This window comes from Gorilla gorilla, chromosome 12 (assembly GCF_029281585.2).
Source record: "Gorilla gorilla gorilla isolate KB3781 chromosome 12, NHGRI_mGorGor1-v2.1_pri, whole genome shotgun sequence".
NCBI lineage: Eukaryota > Metazoa > Chordata > Mammalia > Primates > Hominidae > Gorilla > Gorilla gorilla.
Window position 1 is genome coordinate 4,535,286 of NC_073236.2, and position 26,244 is coordinate 4,561,529.

At 52.6% G+C, this 26,244-nt stretch overlaps 1 protein-coding gene across 1 annotated transcript; it reads left to right on the plus strand.

Annotated features, from left to right (window-relative positions):
* The first annotated feature begins 304 nt into the window (after nt 1–304).
* Nucleotides 305–16,824, plus strand: LOC134756831 (scaffold attachment factor B2-like). The gene is given in 13 exon segments (XM_063696139.1): nt 305–310; nt 3,520–3,718; nt 4,963–5,054; nt 8,349–8,485; nt 9,674–9,811; nt 10,007–10,156; nt 11,168–11,308; nt 12,262–12,307; nt 13,639–13,778; nt 16,069–16,181; nt 16,282–16,348; nt 16,652–16,772; nt 16,774–16,824. Coding segments are annotated over 13 exon segments (1,386 nt in total). The 3' UTR covers nt 16,810–16,824.
* The last annotated feature ends 9,420 nt before the right edge of the window (nt 16,825–26,244 follow it).

Consider the following 26,244-nt stretch of genomic DNA (forward strand, 5'->3'; position numbering starts at 1 on the left):
TATCCTGGTCTAGTGTTGCAGTGAATGACCTTGAGTGAGTAGTTGGTGCTGTGTCTGACAGATGGCAAAAGCATTGCTGTGTTTACCTCAAAATTAAAAATATTCCAAGGCACCCTGTGAGTTCACAGTGGCACCCTGTGAGTTCTCACAGTGGCACCCTGTGAGTTCACGGTGGCACCCTGTGAGTTCACGGTGGCACCCTGTGAGTTCACGGTGGCACCCTGGGGTACCTTGGCGTAGTAGTTGGGAACCATGGGTCTGAGGTTCTATTTTTATAAAGGGGTGATTTATATCTTTAATCAAAATGGAGGTAGGGACAGATCTTTCAAGGGAGGTGTGGGTTGTTTATATTTTTAACACAATTGTAGGCTTCTCTTTTGAGAAGGTAGATTTCCGTGTTGTATCTGATCATGGCAGTGTCTCAGAAGGCTGAGTGTCTGCCTTAAGTTTACGTTGTCAATGCAGTTTAGAGGGTAAACATGTCTGTGGACATAGTTGAACTGGGTTTTTGAAGATGTAATTATCAATTTACATCATGGCCAAATTAGAATTATTATTTTTAATTGGAATTATTATTTTTAAAAAACATTTTACTTTTTGAGACGGGTCACCCAGGCTGGAGTGCATTGATGCAGTCATGGCTCATTACAGCCTCGACTTCCCAAGCCCAAGTGAACCTCCCACCTCAGCCTCCCTAGTAGCTGGGGCTACAGGTGTGGGCCACCACTCCCAGGTAATTTTTAAATTTTTGATAGAGACAGGGTCTTGCTCTTTTGCTCAGGTTGGTTTCCACCCTGGCCTCAAGCAATTTTCCCACCTTGGCCCCGCAAAAGACTGGGATTATAGGTGTGAGCCACTGCACCTGGCCCCAGATTGAAATCAGTAGGCCCCTGAGTAATGGGTGTCAGATGAGCCTTCATGAACTTGGAGGAAGGGGGTGGGGGGGGTGAGCCCCTAATTTAATCAGCAACTTCAAAAAGACACATCCCATCAGCATTGCTAAGAAAAAAATGTCTGTATTGGTGGAAGATGGGGAACTGTTGTTGCAGGTTTGCGGTGTTCTTGGTATCTTGCGTGTTTCATTAATTGTTTTTCTGTATTTGTGGGAAAGGTGGTAATAATTAGCTAACAGTATGGCGTGGTCCTGTGGCCAGCACTGAGAATGCAGCAGTTTCCTTGGTCCTTGTAGTAGCCCTGTGAGGCACTTGCTTTATGTAGGAGAGGATACAGGCCTAGAGAGGGGAGCGCGCCCTGCCTGAGTTTGCTGGGAAACGGCAAGGCTGGGATTCAACCTATGAAGTTTGCTCGGAGCCCCATGGCTCTTAACTGGGTGATGCACTTAAGATTTTTTTTTTTTTTTTTGAGACAGAGTCTCGCTCTGTCGCCCAGGCTGGAGTGCAGTGGCGCAATCTCGGCTCACTGCAAGCTCCGCCTCCCGGGTTCACGCCATTCTCCTGCCTCAGCCTCCCGAGTAGCTGGGACTATAGGTGCCTACCACCACGCCCAGCTAAATTTTTTTGTATTTTTTAGTTGAGACGGGGTTTCACTGTGTTAGCCAGGATGGTCTTGATCTCCTGACCTCGTGATCCACCCACCTCGGCCTCCCAAAGTGCTGGGATTACAGGTGTGAGCCATCGCGCCCGGCGAACTTAAGATCTTTAAGACCAAACTGCATGCAGGTTGTTTGCCTAGGAGGTTGAGCATTTAAAAATTTGTTTTGACCTTATTTTTTTCTTCAAATTAACACCTTCATTAGCCTTCCCTTCCATTTGAAGGATTTCTAGATTAGTGGTTGGCCTTGTGAAATAGAGAAGCTTTCCAAAGAGGGGAAGAAGAGGGGCTAGCCTTTGCCATCTTGGATGAGTGGTGGTTTTTATACAGTTGTTATACAGAAAGCACATGTAAATGTCAGGTGTAATCCCAACACCTAGGGATGATGCTTTTTGTTGGATATCCTTCCAGTCTTTTTTCCAGCATATATATTTATCTACTGGAAGGAAAGCAGATGAATAAACACAGAATTTTGTGCAGCAGGTGAAAGGAGTCAGACCCTTTTTATTCCCCCTAAGTTCTGTCTCAGGCTCTAAAGGTCCTTCTTATTTATTTATTTATTTATTTATTTATTTATTTAGAGACGGAGTCTCTGTCTGTCGCCAGGCTGGAGTGCAGTGGTGCGATCTCGGCTGACTGCAACCTCCACCTCCTGGGTTCAAGCAATTCTCCTGCCTTAGCCTCCCGAGTGGCTGGGATTACAGGCATGCGCCACCACGCCTGGCTAAATTTTTTTGTATTTTTAGTAGAGACGGAGTTTCACAATGTTGGCCAGGGTGGTCTCGAACTCCTGACCTTGTGATCCGCCTACCTTGGTCTCCCAAAGTGCTGGGATTACAGGCATGAACCACTGCAACCAGCCTAAAAACCCTTCTTTAAAGCATACCATGAGGTGACAAAAGTAAGCTGTAGAGCAGTGTATGAAGTATGGCCTCGTTCGTGTCACTGCTAAGACATTCTTATAAAATGTCACTGTAGATTACTGCGGTCAGGCAGACCCAGTGATTGACACTAAGGCCACCCTGGTGGTTGTCGCAGGGATGAGGGAGAGGAGATGAGATGATTTACAATAGTCAGTTCTGGGATGTACCATTAATTACTATGGTGTGTATTTAAAATTTTTCTCAAAATGGTATATATATATATTTTTTAAAGACAACTCCATGATGTGGAGGTTGAGAAGGGCAGAGGAGACGGGGCAATCAGAGAGGCTTCCGTGGCGTGGCTGGAGCTCTGCCGGGAACCCTGCCTGGGTCGGTTGGAGGAGAGGCCAACAGGTGCTTGCTGGAGGGCCTTGCAGGGGCCTGACTTTCCTGCCTGGACCCTGGCATGTCGTTGGTGTTGAGTCAGTGTGCAGTTTAATTAGACAATTGGCATTAGGGAACGCAGCAGCTGAGTTTGAGTGGCGAAGATGATTTATTTTACTGCTTAGAAGAAAGTTGCCTTTGGTTTAAATGGCACTTAACACCTTCCCGTATTCACTGGCACATAACACATTATTTTAACTCCCTAAAAGTATGCAGCAGTTACCGGTCGAGGGGTGTTGGCCTCAAGGGTAAATGGCCTGCCGCTCTGTGCAGTGGGGGCTTGGTGTCCTGCCACTGTGCCTCCATCCTGTTGAGGCTGTATTGGGAAGAAATGCTTTTCCCTATAAAGCTTATAAACAATGTTCCACACATACATGATGAAACATTAAACTTTTTAGAAGTGTTCTTATGTAGTTGGCGTGTTTCTCATGTCCACCTGCACACCACTTCTTTTGCGTGCTAGCCGGTCTGACATTTTGGAAACGCATCCCCAGGAATTTCATTGTGCATATCCTTCAATTCAGCACATACTAGAAGTGGGAATACAGCCTGTATCTAAAGAGGAGTATTGTTATTACTATGGGTTTCAAATAATTTTTGCCACCTAATTGCCGCCGGGGTGATTTGTTTCGTGTGGACCTCTGAGTATGTGTGAGTCGAGGCTCTGGGTGAGCCGTTCCTGTTACAGAGTCTTGTGAACTCAAATTCGATAACCATGTCTTTAAATAGAACTGTAATTAAGAAGGAAGAGAAGATTGAGAAGAAGGAGGAAAAACAGGCTGAAGACATTAAGAAGGAAGAAAAAGACCAGGATGAGCTGAAACCCGGACCTACAAATTGGTCTAGAGTCACCAAATCAGGTGAGGAGAGCCTTTTAAGAGCTGTGGAAGGGGAAGGCCTGGCACGGGTGGGGAGTGGGGGTTCCGAGGGAAGGTGAGGACAGCAAGCTCTGGTGACATGGCTGTTTCGCTGTTCATATGGCACTGTTAAAGAAACAAGAGGCTGTTGATGAAATGGCTTAAAGGAGTTTCCGTACAACATCGGGAATTCAGAAGTGCTTGGGACTCAGGGCTTATGTGTATTGCTGAACTCAGCTGCCTGAGTTCGGGCTTTTTCAGGGCCTTTGGCTGATTGTAGTGTGGGATTTGCAAGAGTGAGTTGTCCGAGTTTCTTGTAACTAACCTGATGCTATTTTGCAGGTGTGCAGTAAAGTTTTTCCCACATTATGTTAAAGCTGGAGGTAGTAAAAACACAGAGAAAAATGAAACCTCCAAGCATCTGTTGAAGTGGTTCTGTTTGGACGATGCCACTTCTGTTGTCATTTTATAAAGGTTCATTGTGCTTTACACCTTTGAATCTGTATGAGACTCAGAATGTTTTGTGGCAAAAAAAATAAGCCAACTCCACCTCCCTCATCAAGGAAGAGAAAAACAGAAACAAAACCCAACCATCTGGAGCATTGAAATTTGGTATAGCACATTACAAGCTGGATCTTCAGCTCTCGGGCTAATTTACCCTGCGTCTCACGAGGAACGTGTTTTTAAAATGTTCCTCAAGTATTATAAATCTCCCCAAATAAGTCATTGTTCCAGTGGTTTATGCCTGGTGGTTCTGCCGTCAGGAGAGAGAATTGGTTTGGAAGCCTTTATCGCTGGAGATGAATGGAGGGAAGCCCACCCGTCTGGCAAGGCACTCCCTCAGAGTGGCAGTGTGATTCCTAGCACGGGCTGGATACTGCGGGGCTTCACAGAATGTCAGGGAGGAGTGACAGCATAGACCAGCTCCGGAGCTGGGTGGGTTTAGAGTGGAGGGTCATGGAGGGCTCTGCAGGATGGCTGTGCTTGTGTGCATGCTGCAGGTTTAAGCTGTAGGTTGGGAACAGGTCCCTCTAGTTGTGTAAAGAGCTGTGAGGGTACCCCCATGATGCTGTGCCCGTGTTACCGTGTTGCTCACAATAGATGAGAAATAGAGGCTCCCAAGGTTAGTGTCAGTCACTTGACTCACGCCTTGTGTGTTCAAAGCCCAGGGTCCATCAGAGTGCTGTTTACTGCGGGAAGTTGGGGCGTCCACAGGTTTTGATAGTTTGTTGTGTTTTTTCCTGAAGGAAGCAGAGGAATGGAGCGGACGGTCGTGATGGATAAATCGAAAGGAGAGCCCGTCATTAGCGTGAAAACCACGAGCAGGTCCAAAGAGAGAGTGAGTATTGCCTCTGCCATCTCAGGGCCAGCTGTTTCTCACGATGGCTCCACGGCCCGTTTGATCCGCATTATGAAAACAGCACTGTTTTGCCTTTAAAATTGAAGTTTGTAGGAGGCGCGATAATTGTGTAGATTGCGGGTACAGACACACACATGAATCCCGGTGCTTTCTGCAGAGCGGTGCGCATCCGTGTTTGCTTCCCTTACTGGCTCCTGACCGGGATGTGCCGCCTTCAGACAGAGCATTGGTTCACACGGCAGCTCACCATAGGGTGGGATGGGCCAGACCCAGGCTTTTCGAGCCGGAAGGCAGGTCCTACTCTTTGGTTGACTTAATAGCAGGTTACTTTCTTTCATCGGTTTTTTAGTCTCCTATTAAATTAACCAAAAAGGTAGAGACCAACCTAGGACAGAGAGCTGGTCATGTTATCAGATCAACAGGTGCACCTCTCGAGTTGTGCACACAACTAGATGAAATAGCGTCTCATTTGCGTTTTTCACTCTGGGAAACAATAAAAACCTCTGCTTCCCAGCTGCAGGTTCTAGCTAAGATATTCATGAGGTGACAGTACTTTTTTAACGAATGTGGAGTTCACCATATTCAGCCAGGACCACTTTGTGTTGTTAAGACTTAACTTTTTTTTTTTTTTTTTGAGATGGAGTCTTGCTGTGACGCTCAGGCTGGAGTGCAGTGGCGTGATCTCTGCTCACTGCAACCACTGCCTCCTGGGTTCAAGCGACTCTCCTGCCTCAGCCTCTCGAGTAGCTGGGATTACAGGCAACAGGCACACATCACCACACCAGGCTAATTTTTTTACTTTTAGTAGACACGGGATTTTGCCACGTTGGCCAGGCTGGTCTCGAACTCCTGACCTCAAGTGATCCACCCGCCTCAGCTTCCCAAAGTGCTGGGATTACAGGCTTGAGCCACTGCGCCCAACCAAGACTTAGTTTTTAAAATGAACATTTGGGTTTTATAAAGTATCAGTTCCTAATGTCATTTTTCACATGAAAATCATAAGATACAGAGAAATGTAGAGTAGAACATTGAAAAAGACCCATACTCTTACCCCCATGTAACTGTGATGTTGAAAATAAGTAGTGATGACACATGCATGATTAGAACATCTGGTCAGCTTGAGGAGATGCAGCACGGGCATACTAAAGCCTCCGTGTGTCCAGTTGGGCTCCTCGGCTTCCTCTGCACACACGTCCCCTGTGCCTGCCATGGGACCACAGACAGAGGATGTGCTGGAGCTTGCACTTTCTGTGTAATATGCCTTGGAGGTCTCTACATACAGACACATACGGTTTGGCTTTTTTCCTTTTTGCTTTTTTTTCTTTTCGCTTTTACATATATTTTTTATTTTATGCATGATATTTACCTATTAAAAAAAATAAAGGGTGGGGGTGTCTCACTTTGCTGCTTAGCCTGGCTTCAAGTGATTCTCTCGCCTTGACCTTCCAAACTTGCTGGATTACAGGTGTGAGCCACCACTCCCAGCCTCTTTTAACGTTTAAATTTTGAAATAAAGTGCTGTTCAGAAAGGTTGTGGAGGGGACTTAAATCTCCTGGGTGTGTTGCACCTGCCAGGTCGCTAGTAAGTGGCTAAGCTGGCCTGAGAACCCAGGAGTCCCGTGCTGACACTGTTGCCTGCTGTGCTGCCCACTGTGCGGTGGTATGTGGGCATCTGTCACCTTATTCTACTGCAGTGTGTGTAAGACATCTGCCCATCTCGTAGGCAAAGCTTGCCATCAAAGTGCTGAGTGATGTGTGTCTCTCCTGTGTCTGTGTGCCCCTTTCTCCCCAGCCTGCATTTTATTAATAATTGGTGTAATGTCTCGTCTTGACCTTTGCTTGTCTTTCTGTTGGGTTGGTTTGTTTTTCATTGCTCGCTCTTTCTCTCCTATGGGAGCTAATTAGGAAAATAAACTGAGTAGCTTTTTAAAAATGTCATTTCCCAGGCCCCTGCCCCAGAGATTCTGTGTGGATCAGCAGGAGGCCTCAGGTTCTGTGTTGTTTAAAAGCTTCCTGGGAGGGTCTGATGTGTAGCCAGTTTGGGTGAGGGGCCCTGGAGAACCTTGGAAATGGGAGTCAGTTGTTACAGCTCTGAGCTTTATGCCACAGATAGAAAATGATGAATATAGGCTGGGTGCGGTGGCTCACACCTGTAATCCCGGCACTTTGGGAGGATGAGGCAGCAGATCACTTGAGCTCAGGAGTTTGAGACCAGCCTGGACAATAGGGCGAAACCCTGTCTCTACAAAAATAGAAAAATTAGTCAGGCATGGTGGTGTGCACCTGTGGTCTCAGCTACTCATGAGGCTGAGGTGGGAGGATCACTTGATCCTGCAGTGAGCTGTGACTGAGCCACTGCACTCCAGGCTGGACAACAGAACAGGACTGGGTCTCAAACCCAAAAAACCTACAAAAAATAAATTACGGAAGTTGGCTATTAGTGTTCTGTACCTTATTAGGAGCACTGTTTTGCATTAAAGCATTTTGGCATATTCTCTTTATTTATTTGAGACGGAGTCCCGCTCTGTCACCCAGGCTGGAGTACAGTGGCGCAATCTCAGCTCACTGCCACCTCTACTTCCCAGGTTCAAGCGATTCTTCTGCTTCAGCCTCTTAAGTAGCTGGGATTACAGGCATGCGCCACCACGCCTAGCTAATTTTTGTGTTTTTAGTTGAGACGGGGTTTCACCATGTTGGTCAGGCTGGTCTCGAACTCCTGATGTTGTGATCCGCCCACCTTGGCCTCCTGAAATGCGGGATTACAGGTGTGAGCCACTGTGCCCGGCCTGGCATATTCTATTTAGAGCTGTCTGCCTGAGTCCTGAGCCAGCAGTTGAGAAGTGAAACATGCAGTCTGCCCTCCAGCTGTCCAAACAGCTGGCCTGACTGCTGTCCCCTCTGAACTAATGGCCACAGTGGCCCTGTGCGGATGTGCCCGTGGCTCTGAGAGGCCTAGGTTTGCTTTGGATTATGTGAGTCCTTGGCTGTGCTATGCTAGAAGAACTGTGCCTGTAGGTTCTCTGAGGCGTGGGACAACCTCTTCTCTTCCATGAATGCCCCTTGACATCTGAAAGCAGGATTCTGGATTAGGCAGTAAAATGCAAACTTGGAGGGAAGCAGCCTATGGCCTGGGCCTCTGGTCTGGAGACCACAGCCTTCCATCTACACCATGTGGGGCCAGAGAATCTTAGTCTCATGCACACGTGCATAATCTCCATTGTTTGTTTGTTGCAATCATTTTCCTGACATTAATAAACCAGTTTTGGTAAACAGAGCTCCAAGAGTCAGGATCGCAAGTCAGAAAGCAAAGAAAAGAGAGACATCTTGTCGTTTGATAAAATCAAAGAACAAAGGGAGAGACAGCGCCAGAGGCAGCGGGAACGGGAGATCGGAGAAACGGAGAGGCGGCGGTGAGTGGAGCTGGGTGGGGCGGTGGGCTGGTGGTTTCCTCTCGGGGTGGCTGTCCTTCTCCCAGCTGTACTTGGAGTGCGCAGTCTGTGTGCCCGAGAGCCAGTGCCTGGGATGGCGGGTGTCGTGCTTCACCTGGGTCCTCGAGGCAGGGGCCAGCACCTGTTCACACATGAGCTGCCAGACATGCCAGGTGGCATGAAAGTCATCAAAGGGCCAGGTGCAGTGGCTCACACCTGTAATCCGAGCACTTTGGGATGCCAGGGCCAGAGGATCACCTGAAGCCAGGAGTTCAAGACCATCCTAGGCAATGTAGCGAGACCCCACCTCTACAAAATATTTAAAAATTAGCTGGGCATGGTGGCGTGCACTTGTAGTCCCAGCTACTCAGGAGGTTGAGGTGGGAGGATTGCCGGAGCCCAGAAGCTCAAGGCTGCAGTGAGCTGTGATCACAACAGTGCACTGCAGACTGGGTGACAGGGTGAGACCCTGTCTCTTAAAAAGAAGTCATCAAAGCCCTTTACAGTATATGGGGTTTGGCTATGTTGCCAGGCTGATAACTGCTGGGCCCAAGCGATCCTCCTGCGTCAGCCTCCCTAAGTGCTGGATTACAGGCTGAGCCTTCTGCTGGCTCAAAGTCTATTTTCGCCCCTCCTCTGGTGTTGGACCTTGGCCCGTGTGGAAGGCCCAGCCGTGTGTGGCTTTGATGGGATGGGATGGTCCCTGGGTGCTGAGGCCTCAGTCTTCCCTGTTGAAACCTTTCACCTAAGGTCAGAAACTGCAAGCAGAGTCCAGTTGTCATTTTGCCGCGGCTCCCTTCTGGGCTGTGGTCTTGAAGGAGGCTTGTCCCTCTGCCTTGACATTCGGCCTTTTCATGTCGGGATGCCCGGTGTTCTCTTGTCACTTTTCCTCAAATATTGCTCAGTAAAGCAAAAGCTGTGCTCACAGCATTTGGAAAATGTTCTCGAGCGAACCTAGAACACTACGTTGCCAGCTGTGCTGCCTTTGCTTTTCTTAAGGTAACTTTGTTAAGTAAGGTAACCCCCTGCATGCGCAGCTTTAGGGAAGCCCGGTGAGCTTTTGGATCCATTTCTTTTTTCTGCTTCCAATACACACCCAGTTTTGGGCACCGGGCTTTCTCCTCGGAGGCTCACGCAGGGAGTTCAGGGCAGCCTCGCCTGTCCCCGCAGGGAGCGCGAGCAGCGGGAGCGGGAGCAACGCCTCGAGGCCTTCCATGAGCGGAAGGAGAAGGCCCGGTTACAGCGGGAACGCCTGCAGCTCGAGTGCCAGCGCCAGCGGCTGGAGCGGGAGCGGCTGGAGCGGGAGCGGCTGGAGCGGGAGCGGCTGGAGCGGGAGCGGCTGGAGCGGGAGCGGCTGGAGCGGGAGCGGCTGGAGCGGGAGCGGCTGGAGCGGGAGCGCATGCGCGTGGAGCGCCTGGAGCGCAGGAAGGAGCAGGAGCGCATGCGCGTGGAGCGCGAGCGCAGGAAGGAGCAGGAGCGCATGCGCGTGGAGCGCGAGCGCAGGAAGGAGCAGGAGCGCATGCGCGTGGAGCGCGAGCGCAGGAAGGAGCAGGAGCGCATCCACCGCGAGAGCGAGGAGCTGCGGCGCCAGCAGGAGCAGCCGCGTTACGAGCAGGAGCGGCGGCCCGGGCGGAGGCCCTACGACCTGGACCGGTGAGTCCCGCCCAGAGCGTGGGCAGGACGGAGACCAGCGTGGCAGCGGTGTTCACCCTTCCAGCAGAACAGCGGCTTCTCTTCCGTCCCTGTCGGTGGGGAGAATGAAATTTGATATGGAGCATGCGCCTTGGGGACCCCCCGCCGATCTCACTGCGCTGCTGCAGGTTTATCAGTTCGCTGTCCTCGCCGGAGGCTGTGTAGCATCTTCCTGAACTTGAGTTATTCTGGGAAACTTGACGGCTGCCACTTGCTGAAGGCTTTGTGATGCTTTTCCTCTGCACTTACCCGTGGAGCATAGCTGTTCTCTGTCTTGCGAGACAACCGAACGCCCGTCAGGCCCAAGTTGGCCACCGCTGACTCTGCCGGTCTCATGTGTGCTTGTAGACAGAGAGGCAGAGCAGGCGCTGTGGAAAAGGAAATTGCCTCTGATTTAGAAAGTAGGTTTATTGGTCTCTAGCTACCCCGGGCGGCTTAATTGACAGTCACCCTTCACCCCGCTCTCCTTGAGCCTAGTTTTCTGGTAAAAATCAGGAAGAAGATAATTGGATGCCGTCCAGAGCTGTGTGTAGTTCACTATCACCCCACGTAATTCTCTTTGCTTTTGCAAGAAACTCAGAGGGAGATTCAGGCTCCCGTGGAAGGCAGGGAAAGTAAAAGTGTGGCAACTCGAATGCTATTCCAGAAGAATCAAATATTTCATTTCAGTTGCATTTGTGCTCATGAGGGGGGATCAAGGTAATAACAGCCTCACGAGACAATGAGCTCACAGCAGTGCTCCTTTCGGGACTGTTGGATGAGAACACAAGTGTGCCTCTCGGCTGTTAATGGCGCTTTTAATTTATCAGATCAAAGCAATGATGATCGAATGTTTAGAGATTAGCCCTGCAGGACATTTTAAACAATACTGTTTCTGGGGAGAGAGCTCCCCTCCCCACCTCCACCACCTCCTTTTTTCCTCCTCCTCTCTCATAAATGGAATTTGTATTCTTTTAAAATAAAAACCAACAGACGAGATGATGCCTATTGGCCGGAAGGAAAGCGTGTGGCGATGGAGGACCGATATCGTGCAGACTTTCCCCGGCCAGACCACCGCTTTCACGACTTCGATCATCGAGACCGGGGCCAGTACCAGGACCACGCCATCGACAGGTCAGTGGTCCTGTCCCCTCCTTTAGCTACAGTCATTGTGGGCACCGGGGCATCCAGCTGACCTCGTTCTCAGCCCAGTGCAGGGGTTCCTGTGTGCTCTGAAGCCTCGTTTACTTCTGAGATCCACAGTGGATGACTCTGGCCTTGCACAGAACTTGAGCGAGTTGCTGGAATCCCCAGCTTACCTCATAGGAAGGCATCTCAGAGCTCGTTCCATCCACCGACTGTTTTCATAGGTGGGCCAGGAGGGGCCTGAGTGCAGGCCATCTGCACCGAGCTCTCTTGTGAGGCCAGCAGTGTTTGTCAGCACAACCTGGTTGTGCCCAAGGGCTACCAGAGAATTGATGGAGGACGTGCAAAATTTCTCATGAGGCCTGTTTTGTATTTCGAGGGTCTGGGTGGGTTTTTTAGCCTTTTAAAATGAGGAATACATCTAGTTTATTAAAAAGGCAGCCCTTGGTTTTCCAGTGTAAGAATCCTGTCTTTGGGCTCCCCTCGGCTGCACATCTCTGACCCATTTCCCCATTCATTGGCTCCTTCAGTCAGAATGTCAGAGCGGGGAGAACAGGAAAGGGAGGCTGAGAGGCCACACTCTTAATTCTGCTGGAGTTTGGGGTGGAGTTGGTGTGAATTTTGATGAGTCCCACGCATTGGGTCAGACCAAAGATGAGGGATCATCGGAGGCCTCTGTTTGTCCCTGTTCCCCTAACTGAGAGCTCCCCGAGGAATTTTAGTTCATTGAGATCTTTATTCCCACCTCTTTAGGATCCAACTTCGTTTCTGCCCCCGGGAAAAAGCCTTTGGATTTGAGCTAGCTTTTTTCTTTTTTCCCAGGCCAGTTATAGTTTTTATGTGATGGGATGGAAAAAGTATCCCAGTCGTGAAATTGCCTGACCTGCAGAAATGTGTAGTCGTGCCTGGTGCTGTTTGAACGGGATCTTTTCCTTTTGCAGGCGGGAGGGTTCGAGGCCAATGATGGGAGACCACCGGGATGGGCAGGTGAGTAGAGCCCCGATGCCAAGCCCTGGGGCCACTGTACTGCTGTGCGGGCATAGCGGACCATTTCTAGCCAGGCGGCCGCTTGATCCCAGAGAGGTGGCAACCAAGTCAGCACGTGTGGCGGGTATGCAAGTGTGGGTTCTGGCCAGCGACTAGAAGTACAAATATTTAGTCGGACGTGGTGGCTCATGCCTGTAATCCCAGCACTTTGAGAAGCTGAGGTGGGCGGATCACAAGGTCAGGAGTTCAAGACCAGCCTGGCCGACATGGTGAAACCCTGTCTCTACTAAAAATACAAAAAATTAGCTAGGCATGGTGGCGAGTGCCTGTAGTCCCAGCTACTCGGGAGGCTGAGGCAGGAGAATCGCTTGAACCCGGGAGGCGGAGGTTGCAGTGAGTCGAGGTCGCACCATTGCACTCCAGCCTGGGCAACAAGAGCAAGACTCCGTCTCAAAAAAAAAAAAAAGTGCAAATATTTGATTGTTTTGTAATGCTCAAGTTTCTGTCATTTTCAAATATGTCGGGCTTGTTCTTCATTGTATCCAGTAGAAAACTCATGTGTCTCTTCATTGTCCACTTGCTCAGGGAGCCTTTGGGTCTTAGTGCCTGTGGGGTCCCCCAAGAACCCAAATGGTGGTTGTCGTTTAGCCCACATGTGCCAGGGTCGGGGGGATGGGGGAGCCCGGGCTTCCCCATGTTTCAAGTCCGTGCTGGGTGGGCACGGGGGGCTGAAGGCCACAAGAGTGGTCCCTGAGTCTCTGTGGTGCCATGCGGGTGCCCCGTGCATGGTGGCAGGGTGTGAGTTCTGAGAAAGCAGCAGCCCGGTGGAGAGGTGGGAGGTGGGCGGCAGAGTAATGGCCTGTAACAGCAGGCAGCACCCGCCTGCTTCCTGGCTGCTGGCTGCTCCGTGCAGAGTTGGTTGGCCAGGGAGGCTGGAACTGTGGCCCTGCCAGAGCACAGGGGGGCTGACCCACCCGAGGGCCCTCCTGTTATCGGAAAGGAGGCAGCGCCCAACTTCTCAGGGAAGACAGGGTTTGGTGACGTCTTAGTGGACCTTGAGCAGAGCTATTGAGGGCAGTAATACCAGGGTGCCCCTGGCTCCTGGGGCAGCTCAGGTGGGGCAGTGATGCAGCCATAGGGGTGCGAGGAGGGGAGCCAGGGAGCAGAAGGTCAGTGAAGCAGGGCCCAGCAGGGCTGAGGCTGCACCCTTCAGTCCTCTCTCAGCTCCGCCCCACCTGCCACCCTGGGGCCTGCGGTGGACAGGCCTTCCGGAAGGTGGGCCTATGTGGGTGACATGGTCAGTGTCACCCTGTTCCTCTCCTGCCTTCCAGCACTATGGAGATGACCGCCATGGCCACGGAGGACCCCCAGAGCGCCACGGCCGGGACTCCCGTGATGGCTGGGGGGGCTACGGCTCCGACAAGAGGCTGAGTGAAGGCCGGGGGCTACCCCCTCCCCCCAGGGTTAGTGGGTGAGCCCCAGCCGGGTGGGGAGCATCTGTCCTAACCTGGGAAAAGGTTGATGCCTGGCTGGGCACGTCCCCAAGGTTTGATTCAGCTAGGGCAGCTTTAGGATGGGCTACCAGGGGTCCTGCCATTTGAAACCCCTGACTCAGAAAGTCCAGGTTCTCAAGAAGAAAGCATAGAACAGGCTTTCAGGGATGGAGCTGTCCAGGTCGCCCAGAATGGCCCATCCCCATTCTTGAGCTGGGGGTCGCCTGCAGCTGTGAGTGTCTCGATCACGGGCTGCGTACACACTGGGAGAGACAGCGCTGAAGCTCTTAGTCCTGCCCCGTCCGTGGTAGAGCAGCCTCGCCCCTGCCTCCACGTTGCCTCTTGACACGTGTCTTCCTTGGGTTTTCTCTCTGACCCCTAGTTGCTCTGGGGTGGGTCTTCTCAACCCTGTCCTGCCTGTTAGAATCACTTATGAGGACCCTCCACCCAGGACTCGGGGCTGAGGACACTGGGCCAGGTCCTCCACAGGCGTCCAAAGCCACCTTCACCAGCACTGCAGTGGGGGTGCTGTTCTGAGCCTTGTCAGCATTGGTGGGGTGCAGGGCTTGTCTGGGAGGACTCTGGGTGCCTCTTTAGTTTCTTTGGCCAGCTGCAGTCACCCCTGCCTGTTTGTCCTGTTGCTGTCTGGGCTGGCCGCGAGGAGGCTGGTGGCAGGACCGCTTTGCGGCTGCCGCCCTGCTTTCCTCTGTGAGCTGAGTGTCCTGTCTTGTCTCCAGCCCCGGCCCAGGGCTGCCTCGGCCCCTGCCCAGTGCCACAGGGTGGGTTTTGGCCCCCTGTGCTCCCCCGTTCCATCCCTCCCTCCGCGCTGAGAGGCACTTCCACCTCTGCCAGGGACTTTGACTCGGAGCTGTGCCGAGTGTCCCAGGACACCCGAAGCTTCTCCTGAATCTGTGAGCAGCACAGACGGTGGCAGTGCTCTGATCAGTTGGTGTGAAGTGTTCTCTTCTGTGAGACTTCATTAGCATTCCTGTTCTGTCACTTGGTGGCTTTTATGGTAAATACCTCGGGGGTGTAAACGGGAAACTCATCCACAGTGAGTAGCGGCTGGGCGCCATCGGGTCACCGAGGGCAGGTTCCACACGGGAGCTTTCCGCTGCCTCCAGGGCGGTATTGCACTTGCCTGGCAGTGCGCACTGGGGGCTCTGGTGGCCCCTCTCAGGCCTGTGGGCTGGCTCACTTGGCCTGACTCTCACTGCATCCGGCAACCCACAGCAGGCAGGCACTCATGCGGATGGGTCTGGCTGCTTTCCTGCACGGCCACTGTGACTGCTTGGCCACTTGGGACTCAGGACACTGGAGTCGGATTTTCATCTCCCAGAGTTTGTCTGAAACTTTAAACAAATAGCTTTCTTTAAGTATAATTCACACGACACACACTTCCCGTTCACGTGTGCAGTCAGTGGAGGTTTGCGTGTATGTGGATCTGTTTAGCCATCCCCATGGCTGATTCTGAAGCATTTTCATCACGTCAAAAGAAACCCTGCCCCTTTTAGCAGCCGCACCCCTTCCCCCTGCCCTTGGTAACCACAGGTCCCTTTCTGGCTCTGGATTTGCTTTCTTGAGTCATTTCTTGGCCTGCGCGGTGTGCCTGCTGGGCCTGGCTTCTCCCTAAGCCTTGTGTATTCAGGGCTCATCTCCACATGCTGCCTGGGCCAGCGCTTCCTTCCTAGTTAGGGCTGAACATTCCATGGTCCAGACACATTACATAGTGTTATCCGCTCATCAGTTCATGGGTGTTGGGGTCCTTCTCCCTTTGGCTGTTAGGAATCCTGCCGCTAGGAACATTCATGCATAGATGTCTTTGGCCATGTTTTCATTTCTGGCAGGTAGGAATGGGTTTGCTGGGTCATGGTAATTCTGTGCTTAACTTTTTGAAGAACCACCAAACTTTTCCACAGTGGCCACACCATTTTACATTTCCACCAGCAGTGGACAAGGGTTCTTCCCTTTCCTCGCACCCTCCACGGTGTGTGTTATTGTGTGATTCTAGCATCCCAGCCAGTGGGAGGTAGCATCTCGGTGTGGCTCGGATTGGCATTTCCGGGTGGCGTTGAGCACCTTCTCACGTGCTTGCTAGCACATCTGTCTTTGGGGAAATGTCCCTTCCCATGATTTGCCCACTTGACATGCAGCCCTTGCTGTGTGGCATGACCCGCCATGCAGCTGAGGTCAGGGTGGGTGCGCCTGCTGCCGACACAACCCTGGAGGCTCATTAGATGGCTGCATGTCTTTTTTCTTTTGGCAAAGGGGTGGCCGTGACTGGGGAGAGCACAACCAGCGGCTGGAGGAGCACCAGGCACGTGCCTGGGAGGGTGCCATGGATGCAGGCGCAGCTAGCCAGGAGCACGCCAGGTGGCAAGGTACGGGGCTGGCTCCAGGGACGAGGGTGGCTGTGGCCCCCACATGTGTCCCGGGGCTTCCCCAGGAATGGAGTGTTTGCAGACCCTTCTTCTCTTCTAGGTGGTGAGAGGGGCCTGTCTGGGCCCTCGGGGCCGGGGCACATGGCAAGCCGCGGTGGAGTGGCGGGGTAAGGCGTGTCGTCCGTGGAGGACGGTGGTTCACTCCTGCTCCTCACTTCCTCTCCCTTTTTTGCATGTTTGATCAGCTGGCTGGGTTGGATGTTTTGAAAACAAAGCAAAAAGCAGCTCTTTGCAATTTATGCAAATAACGCTCTTGAGGTACCTGGAATACAATTTGTGATGATGATTTTTCTCACCTGGAAAAAAAAAACCCAAGCGCTCTAAAGGCTGCGGGACCGTTACTGAACCCATGTTACGATGAAAATGCTGAGCACTTCAAGGGGAAAAAAAATGTCTGACTTTGTTCCTAGGCGAGGCGGCTTTGCACAAGGTGGACATTCCCAGGGCCACGTGGTGCCAGGTGGCGGACTGGAAGGTGGCAGAGTGGCCAGCCAGGACCGGGGCAGCAGAGTCCCTCACCCACACCCTCATCCCCCCCCCGTACCCCCACTTCACCCGCCGCTACTAAGTCCCACTCACTGCGAGTTTTCAGGTGGGCAGACACACTGTTGAATCTGGTAGCCAGGGTTCCCTCGAACTTGGGGGATCTTTTTAAAAGCAAAGTAAATCCTGCCACCGTGTTGTAGCTCAATACAATGTGAACTCACTTTTTTTTTTTTAATAAATGTGTTCTTGTTCTGCCATTTTTAAATCAAGATTTCTGTTAACGAGGCATTCCATTTTCCATTAATAAAGTTTACCATTCGCAGTCTTGCGTGCGTGTGCACGTGCGTGAGTCCTGGTGGCCATAGAGCTCGGGATGGGACCAACCCTGGGCGCAGTGGTGTGACCACATGGTGACTGTTGGCTCTGCCAGGCGCTGCCAAAGTCTTTTGCCTGCATCATCCTACTGAGTTGTCATAACCACCTCAGGAAGTGGGCTGTCCAGGTCCCCATCATGGGATGAAACTGAGGCTGGGGAGTCAGCCCATGGGAACTAGGAATTCTTCAGGGGGTGCTGTGCACCATGGGGCCCTCAGACCAATCCCTTTACACCGAGCCTGTCTCTGCGTGGGTAGTGGTGAGGGCGTGCCAGGCCCTGGGGAGCCCTCCCCCTGCCACCTCAGTCTGGGGCTGTGTCCTATGCTGGTGTGTGGTGGGCTCTGTTAGGGAGGGTCCGTGTGTGGTGGGCCCGCCCTCCCCTGGCTGCCAAGTGTGTCCTGCTCAGTGTCTGCTGCCAGCAGCTGGTTAGGAGTGGGATGGCGCTGACTCGGTGATGGGCCCAGGTGGTAGAACTGGTCCCTCCGTTCTTCTGGAAATGTCCATTTGTCTGCAAAAGTGCATTTGAGTGTGATGCCCATTTTCTTCCTTAAAGACTGTGCCAGATGAGGCACTTCACTGGCCGGGGTAGCCCACAGGCTGCCGGCCCATGCGCGCAGCCCTCCGTGCCAGGGCCCTCCAGGGGCCGGCCACTGTGAGGCACAGCTGTTCTGTTCAGAACTGCTGGTGCATGAGCGGAGCTGGTGCTGGCCAGGGGTAGGGGCTGCAGGCATCTTGGGGCAGAGCATGGTGCATGGGGTTGGCCTAGTGCCCTCTCGGCGGGAGGGGCAGCCCAGCCCGGTGTGGTGTGGTGAGAGTTAACTGGCAGGGCCACCTGCTGGGGACCTCTTTTCCTCCCCTCCGTATCTAGGACAGCCACCCGCAGGCCCGTCCTCCAACTGCCGATTTTGCTGGAGTTCCCCCCGCCCCCGCTGGGAAGTTAAGTTTTTAAAAAGCCATGTTAAAATCTAGCCCAGCTTGCCGCAGACACCGGAGCATGAAAGGCAGGTTGGCCCTGGCCTTCGGTGTCCTGTCTGGGCCTGAGCTGCTGTGAACGCATTCCGGAGCCTCCCCCATGGTGGCGGCTTCTGGAGTCATTTTCCAGTGGCAGGTGGACTGGGCGCCACGCCGCCTCCGTGTTGCACATGGGGTCTTCGCGGCTTGCCTGTCTCCCCGACAAGCCGGAGTCTAGAAATTGGGGTTGAGAGCTTCCCTGTTGGGCAATAAAAGGCAGGCTTAGCCTGCGTTGAGGAGGCAGCCTGGGATTGGGAGCAGGCCCTGTTTTCAGACCTCGGTGTCTCAGACGTCACGGAGCACCCCTTCCTGGAGGTGGGTGTGGCCTCCTGAACTATGAAGCAGGGGCTCAACCACTGCCAGGCTGCTCTATGGGAGCTGGAAAGGGAACCAGTCCCACTGGACATCCTATGGAGGCAGAAGAGCCCTGCCCTTTCCAACGAGCCGGGCCTGGAACCAGCTCTGTTCCACACAGAAACAAAACACTCAAGTTACCAGGACGGCTGTCACAAAGCACCATAGACTGCCTAAGGAAGCTCATTGGCTCTCAGTTCTTGAGGCCAGGAGTCTGAGATCTGGGTGTGGGCACGGCTGTGTCCTTCCCAGGCTCCGTCCTGAGCCTCCTGGCTTCTGACAGCTGCCGAGCACCTCTGGGCATTCCTTGGTTTGTAAAAACATTGCCCAGTCTTGGCCTCCATCTTCATCATGTGGCCTTCTTCCTGCAAGCGTGTTTGTGTCCTGGTTCCCACCCCCCCCCGCCTTTTTTTTTTTTTTTTGGAGACACAGTCTCACTCTGTCACTGCTGGAGTGCAGTGGTGAGGATCTGGGCTCACTGCAGCCTCCACTTCCCAGGTTCAAACGATTCTCCTGCCTCAGCCTCCCAAGTAGCTGGGATTACAGGTGCCTGCCACCACGCCCAGCTAATTTTTGTATTTTTAGTAGAGACGGGGTTCCACCATGTTGGCCAGGCTGGTCTCGAACTCCTGACCTCAAGTGATCCGCCCACCTCGGCCTCCCAAAGTGCTGGGATTACAGGCGTGAGCCACCGCGCCTGGCCTGTCTCTTTAATAATTGAGTGTAGGTACGTTATATTAACTCAACTTTTATTTCAAGAGAGAAAATGTGGGTGGAGCAAAATACGTGATATGAAAAGGAGATGCTGATGGACGTGTGGGTGGTTCCCTCCTTTGGGCAGTTGTGTGTGAATCACGCTGCCGTGAGCATTTATGGATATGTATGTGTTTGAACACCTGTTTTCCATTCTCCTGTGTATATACCTGGGACTGGGATGCTGGGTCCTATGCTGACTTTGTAACTCCCTGTGTTTTACTTCTGGAAGTATAGCCAGACTTTTCCACGGTGGTGGTACCATTATACATTCCTACTAGCACTATATGAAGATTCCAATTCCCCTTTTTTACGAGACAGGGTCTCGCTGTGTCTCCCAGGCTGGAATGCAGTGGCGCGATCATAGCTCACTGCAGCCTCGAACTCCAGAGCTCAAGCCATCCTCCCACCTTGGCCTCCCAAGTTGCTGGGTCTACAGGCATGAGCCACCATGCCTGGCCTTGGTATACCATTTGGTGGTGAATTTTGTTATGTATCATTTCCCATCGTTTTAAAGACGTTTTTAAAGGGGAGGGGGAGCTGTGGGGGCATCATGGGAATGAGAGCCACTGGGGCAGAAACAGGGAGCTTCTTGAGAGCAAGTTTAGGAGCCAACTGCCTGGCACCCAGCCTTCTCACTACCTGCCTGCCCACGGGCAGGTCATTACTGTCTGCTTTAGCCGCTTTAACTGGAAGGAGGGAGTAATCATTGTAGTTGCCATATGGGATCTTTACAAAGATTAGTTAATCCACATAAAAAGCTTGGCATACAGTAAATGCTTAATACATGTTGGCAGGCCCTGGGGAGCCCTACAGGAATAGAGCCTCGGGTGCTCATGTTTCACAGGGGCCCTGGCGAAATGCAATGCCAGAGGTCTGGAGGGGGTCCCGGTGAGGAAATGACCAGCTCCAGCCATACAGAAAGAAAACAGCAGAATCAGAATTAAGACCTATGGCCTGGCGCGGTGGCTCATGCCTCGAATCGCAGCACTTTTGGAGGCTGAGGCGGGTAGGTCACCTGTGGTCAGGAGTTCGAGACCAGCCTGGCCAACATGGGGAAACCCCCATTTCTACTAAAAATACAAATATTAGCCAGGCATGGTGGTGGGTGCCTGTAATCCCAGCTACTCGGGAGGTTGAGGCAGGAGACTTCTTGAACCCTGGGGGGCGGAGGTTGCAGTGAGCCGAGATCGCGCCACTTCACTCTAGTCCCGGGTGAAAGAGCGAAACTCCATCTCAAAAAAAAAAAAGAAGGAAAGAAAAAGTAGAATTAAGACCTTATGAAATGTCTCCACAGCTACAAAATGTGTCAACTTCACCAATTGCTAAATTTTGTATTCATAAAGATTTCATTACATTTCAAAACAGCTCCTAGGTTAGATTTTCTCATTCCCAAGGAACTCCCAAGCCTCCACGATGATTGCCAGTCTCAAATTGCATGCATGACTCCTAGTCCCATAATTTCAAAGGAAAAGTTAGAACAGGGCCTTTTGATTCCAAAAAAAACCCAACAGCCATAAAGTCAACGTTTAACGGGGATGCCGTGCCTTTTAACAGGTTTGCCGGACTGAGGGGCAGGGCTTCCTTGAGTCCCAGTGACCCACGGGAGAAGTGAGGCTGCTCCTACCTGGTCATGCGATGGTGACAAATCAGGGTTCGGATTCTGCTCTCACTGCTGGGTGGGTTCAGACCTCAGCCCTTCAGCCACTTCTTTGGTCAGCTGGATGGACTAGGAGAGCTTTGCTCTTTGTTTTTTGAGATGAAGCCGCGCCATGTTGCCCAGGCTGGAGTGCAGCGGCACAATCTCGGCTCACTGCAACCTCCGCTTCCCGGGTTCAAGCGATTCTCCTGCTTCAGCCTCCCAAGTAGCTGGGATTACAGGTACCTGCCACCATGCCTGGCTAATTTTTGTATTTTTAGTAGAGATGGGGTTTCCCCATGTTGGGCAAGCTGGTCTCAAACTCGTGGCCTCGGGTGATTCTCCTGCCTTGGCTTCCCAAAGTGCTGGGATGACAGGCATGAGCCACCACACCCAGCCACGAATTCCTTCACCTTAATCACATCTGCAAGGTCCCTTTGTCTTGGAGAGCAATGTGTTCATAGGTCCCAGGGATTAGGACGTGGGCATTCTCGTCCATCACCCTGGTGTACAACAGAATCCACTTTGGGAAGCACCCGATGTGCTTACCAGTCAAGCAAGTTAGACATCTCTAGTACCCCTGGCCAGCCACCGATTTATATGAGGACACCTACGGATGCCACACAACATCACCAAACCCAGACATACCCCGGTGCAGCTCCTTGGGAAACCGGAGTCAGTTCCTGGGAAAGTCAAGCGCGGAAGAAGGTTCTGAGCCCGAGGGAGGCTGAGATCCGCCCAGAGGTAGCGAGCCATGGAGCTGAGGCTGCAGCCCGAGGTCCCTTCTCCTCAGCCTCCCCAGTTGTCAGGGCGCCCCGTGCTGCGGTCACACGGTGGTGAAGGGATAGGTGTTTGGGGCACCAGTGAGCAAGCTGCGTACGTGAATGTGTACATAATTTTGCACATGCGCTTGGCCTCTAGAGTTGACCCCAAGGATAACTCTACACGTCCTACAGTGCTTCCAGAGACAACAATACTGGGCCAGAAACTGCCCCTAAATTACTCCCGGGAGCACCAAGAGCCGCTTCTCCGTACTCCTCAAATCCTCGTGAGATGCAGCTACCTGTGTTTGCCTCCACCTGCAAATATTGACACAGCAGCTGCCGGGTTCAGTGGAGCATAAGGTACTGAGGACCCGAGACATTGCCCTCCTGGGAGAGCTTCCTGGGCGGTCTGTGAACCAGGGCCCGGTGGCTCATGCCTGTAATCCCAGCACTTTGGGAGGCTGAGGTGGGAGGATCACTGGAGCCCAGGAGTTTGAAAGCAGTGTGGGTAATGTAGCAAGACCCCATCTGTACAAAAAAATAAAATTGGCTGGGCTGCTGGTGTACGCCTGTAGTCCCAGCTACCCACGAGGCTGAGGAGGGAGGATCACTTGGGCTCAGGAGGCAGAGGCGGCAGTGAGCTGTGATCACACCACTGCACTCCAGCCTGGGCGACAGGGCTGTCTCAAAAAAGAACAGCGTGGCACTGGCTGTGACTGAGGAGACCAGCCACATATGCCCAGCCCCTTCAAATTCTGCCCCCTGCAAGAGGTCTCCTGTGACCACTGGATCAGCAGCGCCTCATCACCCTCTGCCTTGTCACACCTGCCTGTCCTCGTGGCTCTGACCACTCGCTAAAGCATTGTTTATTGTCGGCACTCTCCACCACATAAGCATCGTTGGGGCAGGCATCTGCATCTCCCCAGTGCACAGCCTTTTAAAATACAGGTTTTGGCCGGGCGCGGTGGCTCATGCCTGTAATCCCAGCACTTTGGGAGGGTGAGGCGGGTGGATCACCTGAGCTCAGGAGTTTGAGACCAGCCTGGCCAACATGGTGAAACTCCGTCTGTACTAAAAACACAAAAATTAGCCGGGTGTGGTGGTAGGCACCTGTAGTCCCAGCTACTCAGGAGACTGAGACAGGAGAATCGCCTGAACACAGACATGGAGGGTGCAGTGAGCTGAGGTTGCACCACTGCACTCCAGCCTGGGTGACAGAGCGAGACTCCATCAAAAAAAAAAAAAAAGAAAAAAAAAAGCAGGTTTTGGCCGGGCACGGTAGCTCACGCCAGTAGTCCCCGCACTTTGGGAGGGTGAGGTGGGTGGATCACCTGAGGTCAGGAGTTCGAGACCAGCCTGGCCAACATGGTGAAACCCTGTCTCTACTAAAAATATGAAAATTAGCTGGGCATGGTGGCGCATGCCTGTAATCCCAGCTACTAAGGAGGCTGAGGCAGGAGAATCGCTTGAACCTGGGAGGCGGAGGTTGCAGTGAGTCAAGATCGCACCACTGCACTCCAGCCTGGGAGACAGAATGAGACTCCATCTCAAAAAAAATAAAAAAGTGCTTTATGCAGTATCTGGCATACAGTAGGTGCATAGCAAGTGGTTGTGGTTCTTTGAATTTTTTTAGCAAGACACAGGTCTAAACCAGGGCTTCCCACTCCTTGCCCAACAGAAATCCCTCCCCTCTGCCCTCTAAGAAATTAAGTGTGGCCTATAGACTTAGGGAAGGGGAATCGTTGGGCTCGATTTCTATTGCAGCTGTAATCTATAATGTTGCATTACAGTTTTTAAAACAAGAGGCCCCTCTGGCCTCTCAAATGCTGCACGCTGTGGAGTTAAGTGCTGGAAGCCACTGATGGTGTCTCTCGGCTTCTTCCAGTCTTGCAATCATAGCCACCACGTGCCAACGAGCTGTGAAACTACTGGGGTGCCCCGTGTACCCAGCCACAGAAAACGCATATCAGGCCTCGCGGGGAGCTCGTAAAAGGCACTGAAGCTTCCCCTGCGTGGATGCTGCCGGCCACAGCAGACCAAATATTTACAGACTCAGTTGAAATGAAACCCAGCAGGGTGGATCTCACAAGTGGTCCGGGAAAGGTCCCCATTGCTGGGGAAACAGTGCACAGAGCAGGAAGGAAACCCACTTGGCCAAGGCCCCCTGCCAAGCAAGTCAAGATGAAATCCAGGCTCAAGAGCCGGGCTCTGAGTCCTTTGTTTTCTTGCTCATTTAGCTTAGCAAATGCTTCTTGGGTACTTACTGCGAGCAGGGCTCCATGGCAGGGATGCAGCCATGACTGAGACAAGCCTGCAGGTTCCTGTTATCTGGGGGTGGAATGAGACTGGCTTCTTGGAGGAGGGGACTGGGCAGACCTAAGCCATGAGGAGTGAAGGAGCCCCAGAAGGGCTTTCCAGAAGAAGAAACAGGGTGTGCAGAAGCCCCCAGGAAGGAAAGGACACGCCTCCCACCCTTTTTTTGTTTTTCGGAGCGATGGGGTCTTGCTCTGTCGCCCAGGCTGGAGTACAATGGCGCGATCATAGCTCACTGCAACCTTGAGCTCCTGGAAGTAATCCTCATGCCCCAGCCTCCTGAGTAGCTGGGACTCCAGGCATGAGCCATGCACCTGGCCTAGCACCTTTGAGCAACAGAGCAGGCAGGAACATGGGGACCTGGGGCCGCAGTGGCTGATCAGGGATGGGACCACCAGCCTGTAGGGTTTCTTCTTCTTGAGAAGAAGAGAGCCAGCCCTCCTCGAAGGGTTTGAGGGTAACACTCAAATGTCTCTCTTCAGGCCTTTCCTTGCTTGAGATCCAAATCCTCACTGTCCCCGTGTCCCCAGTCTCCCCATGCCATGAGCACTTTCACCTCCAGGAAGCTAGCACCAGCCAGCCCTGGGGAAGGAGGGGCGAGCCACACTGGACTCATGGCCCTGGCTCTGTTTGGACACAGCAGGGAGGCCACAAGCCGCCTCCAGTTTTGGGATCCCTGCTCCAAAGACCAGAACATAGGAGCAAGCAGGCTGGCAGAACTGGTGGGCACAGCTGGGCATGGTGCCTCACACCTGTACTCCAAGCACTTTGGGAGGCCGAGGCAGGCAGATCACTTGAGACCAGCCTGGTCAACATGATGAAACTCCATCTCTACTAAAAACACAAAAATTAGCCAGCTGTGGTGGTGCACGCCTGTAATCCCAGCTACTCGGGAGGCTGAGGCAGGAGAATCACTTGAATCTGGGAGGTGGAAGTTACAGTGAGCTGAGATCACACCACTGCAATCCAGTCTGGGCGACAGGGCGAGACTCTGTATAAAAAAATAAATATAATTAGCCAGGCACGGTGGCTCATGTCTGTAATCCCAGCACTTTGGGAGGCTGAGGTGGGCGGATCACCTGAAGTCAAGAGTTCGAGACCAGCCTGGCCAACATGGCGAAATGCTGTCTCTACTAAAAATACAAACATTAGCCAGGCATAGTGATATGCGCCTGTAATCCCAGCTACTTGGGAGGCTGAGGCAGGAGAATCGCTTGAACCTGGAGGCGGAGGTTGCAGTGAGCTGAGATCGCGCTACTGCACTCCAGCCTGGACAACACAGTGAGACTCCGTCTCAAAACAAAAAAAAAAGAGAGAGTTTCAATGTCCTCTGGGCTCCCACCCTGTCCTAATGCCCTGCCCCTTGCCCATCCCTGACCACACACACAGCTGGGGTTCATGGCAGAGTCCAGCTTTGTCTTCCCCAACAGACAGGGGCCCCTATCTGCCTTTGCTGTTCACTGGCTGTGTGTCCCGAGGCAGCTAACCCACCCTCTCTGGGCATCAAATGGGTTCTGAGCTCCCCAGACCACTCCCAGACCTCTAGAGGCAGAGCAGGGGCTACTAGTGGATGGTGCAGCAGTAGCCGGGGAGGCCTCAGCTTCCCCATGTGAGAAAGGAGAAAAACACTTGGGACCTGTCGGCGCAGATGGTACCCTAGGGTGAGAGAAGCTGCGTGGGCTGCTCGGGACAAACCTGCCAGGCCCTCTCTCACTTCCGGGTAGATAGGGCCCCTCTTCTCCCTCCCCCAGCCTCTCTTGCCACCTCCTGTTTCTACACTCTGTGAAATGCAGTAGTGACATTTTCTGCCTCGAGGCAGCAGCGTTGCAGGGAGACAGGTTGTCACGGGAGCTAGCAGGCACTCGGTCATGGTCATGCTTTGAGAGCCTTTGAGATGCTAGGGGCTTTTCATGTGGCCTTACCGCTGTCCCCTGGCGAGGATGCTTTTATTTATTTATTATTTATTATTTTTGAGATGGGAGTCTTGCTCTGTCGCCCAGGCTGGAGTGCAGTGGCGCGATCTCGGCTCACTGCAACCTCTGCCTCCCGGGTTCAAGTGATTCTCCTGCCTCAGCCTCCCGAGCAGCTGGGATTACAGGCACCTGCCACCACGCCTGGCTAATTATTTTTTATTTTTTAGTAGAAATGGGGTTTCACTGTGTTAGCCACGATGCTCTCAATCTCCTGACCTCCTCATCTCTCGTGATCCGCCCGCCCTCCTCGGCCTCCCAAAGTGCTGGGATTACACGCGTGAGCCACCGTGCCTGGCCGGGTGCCGTTATCATTGGCGGTTTACAGGTGGAGAAGC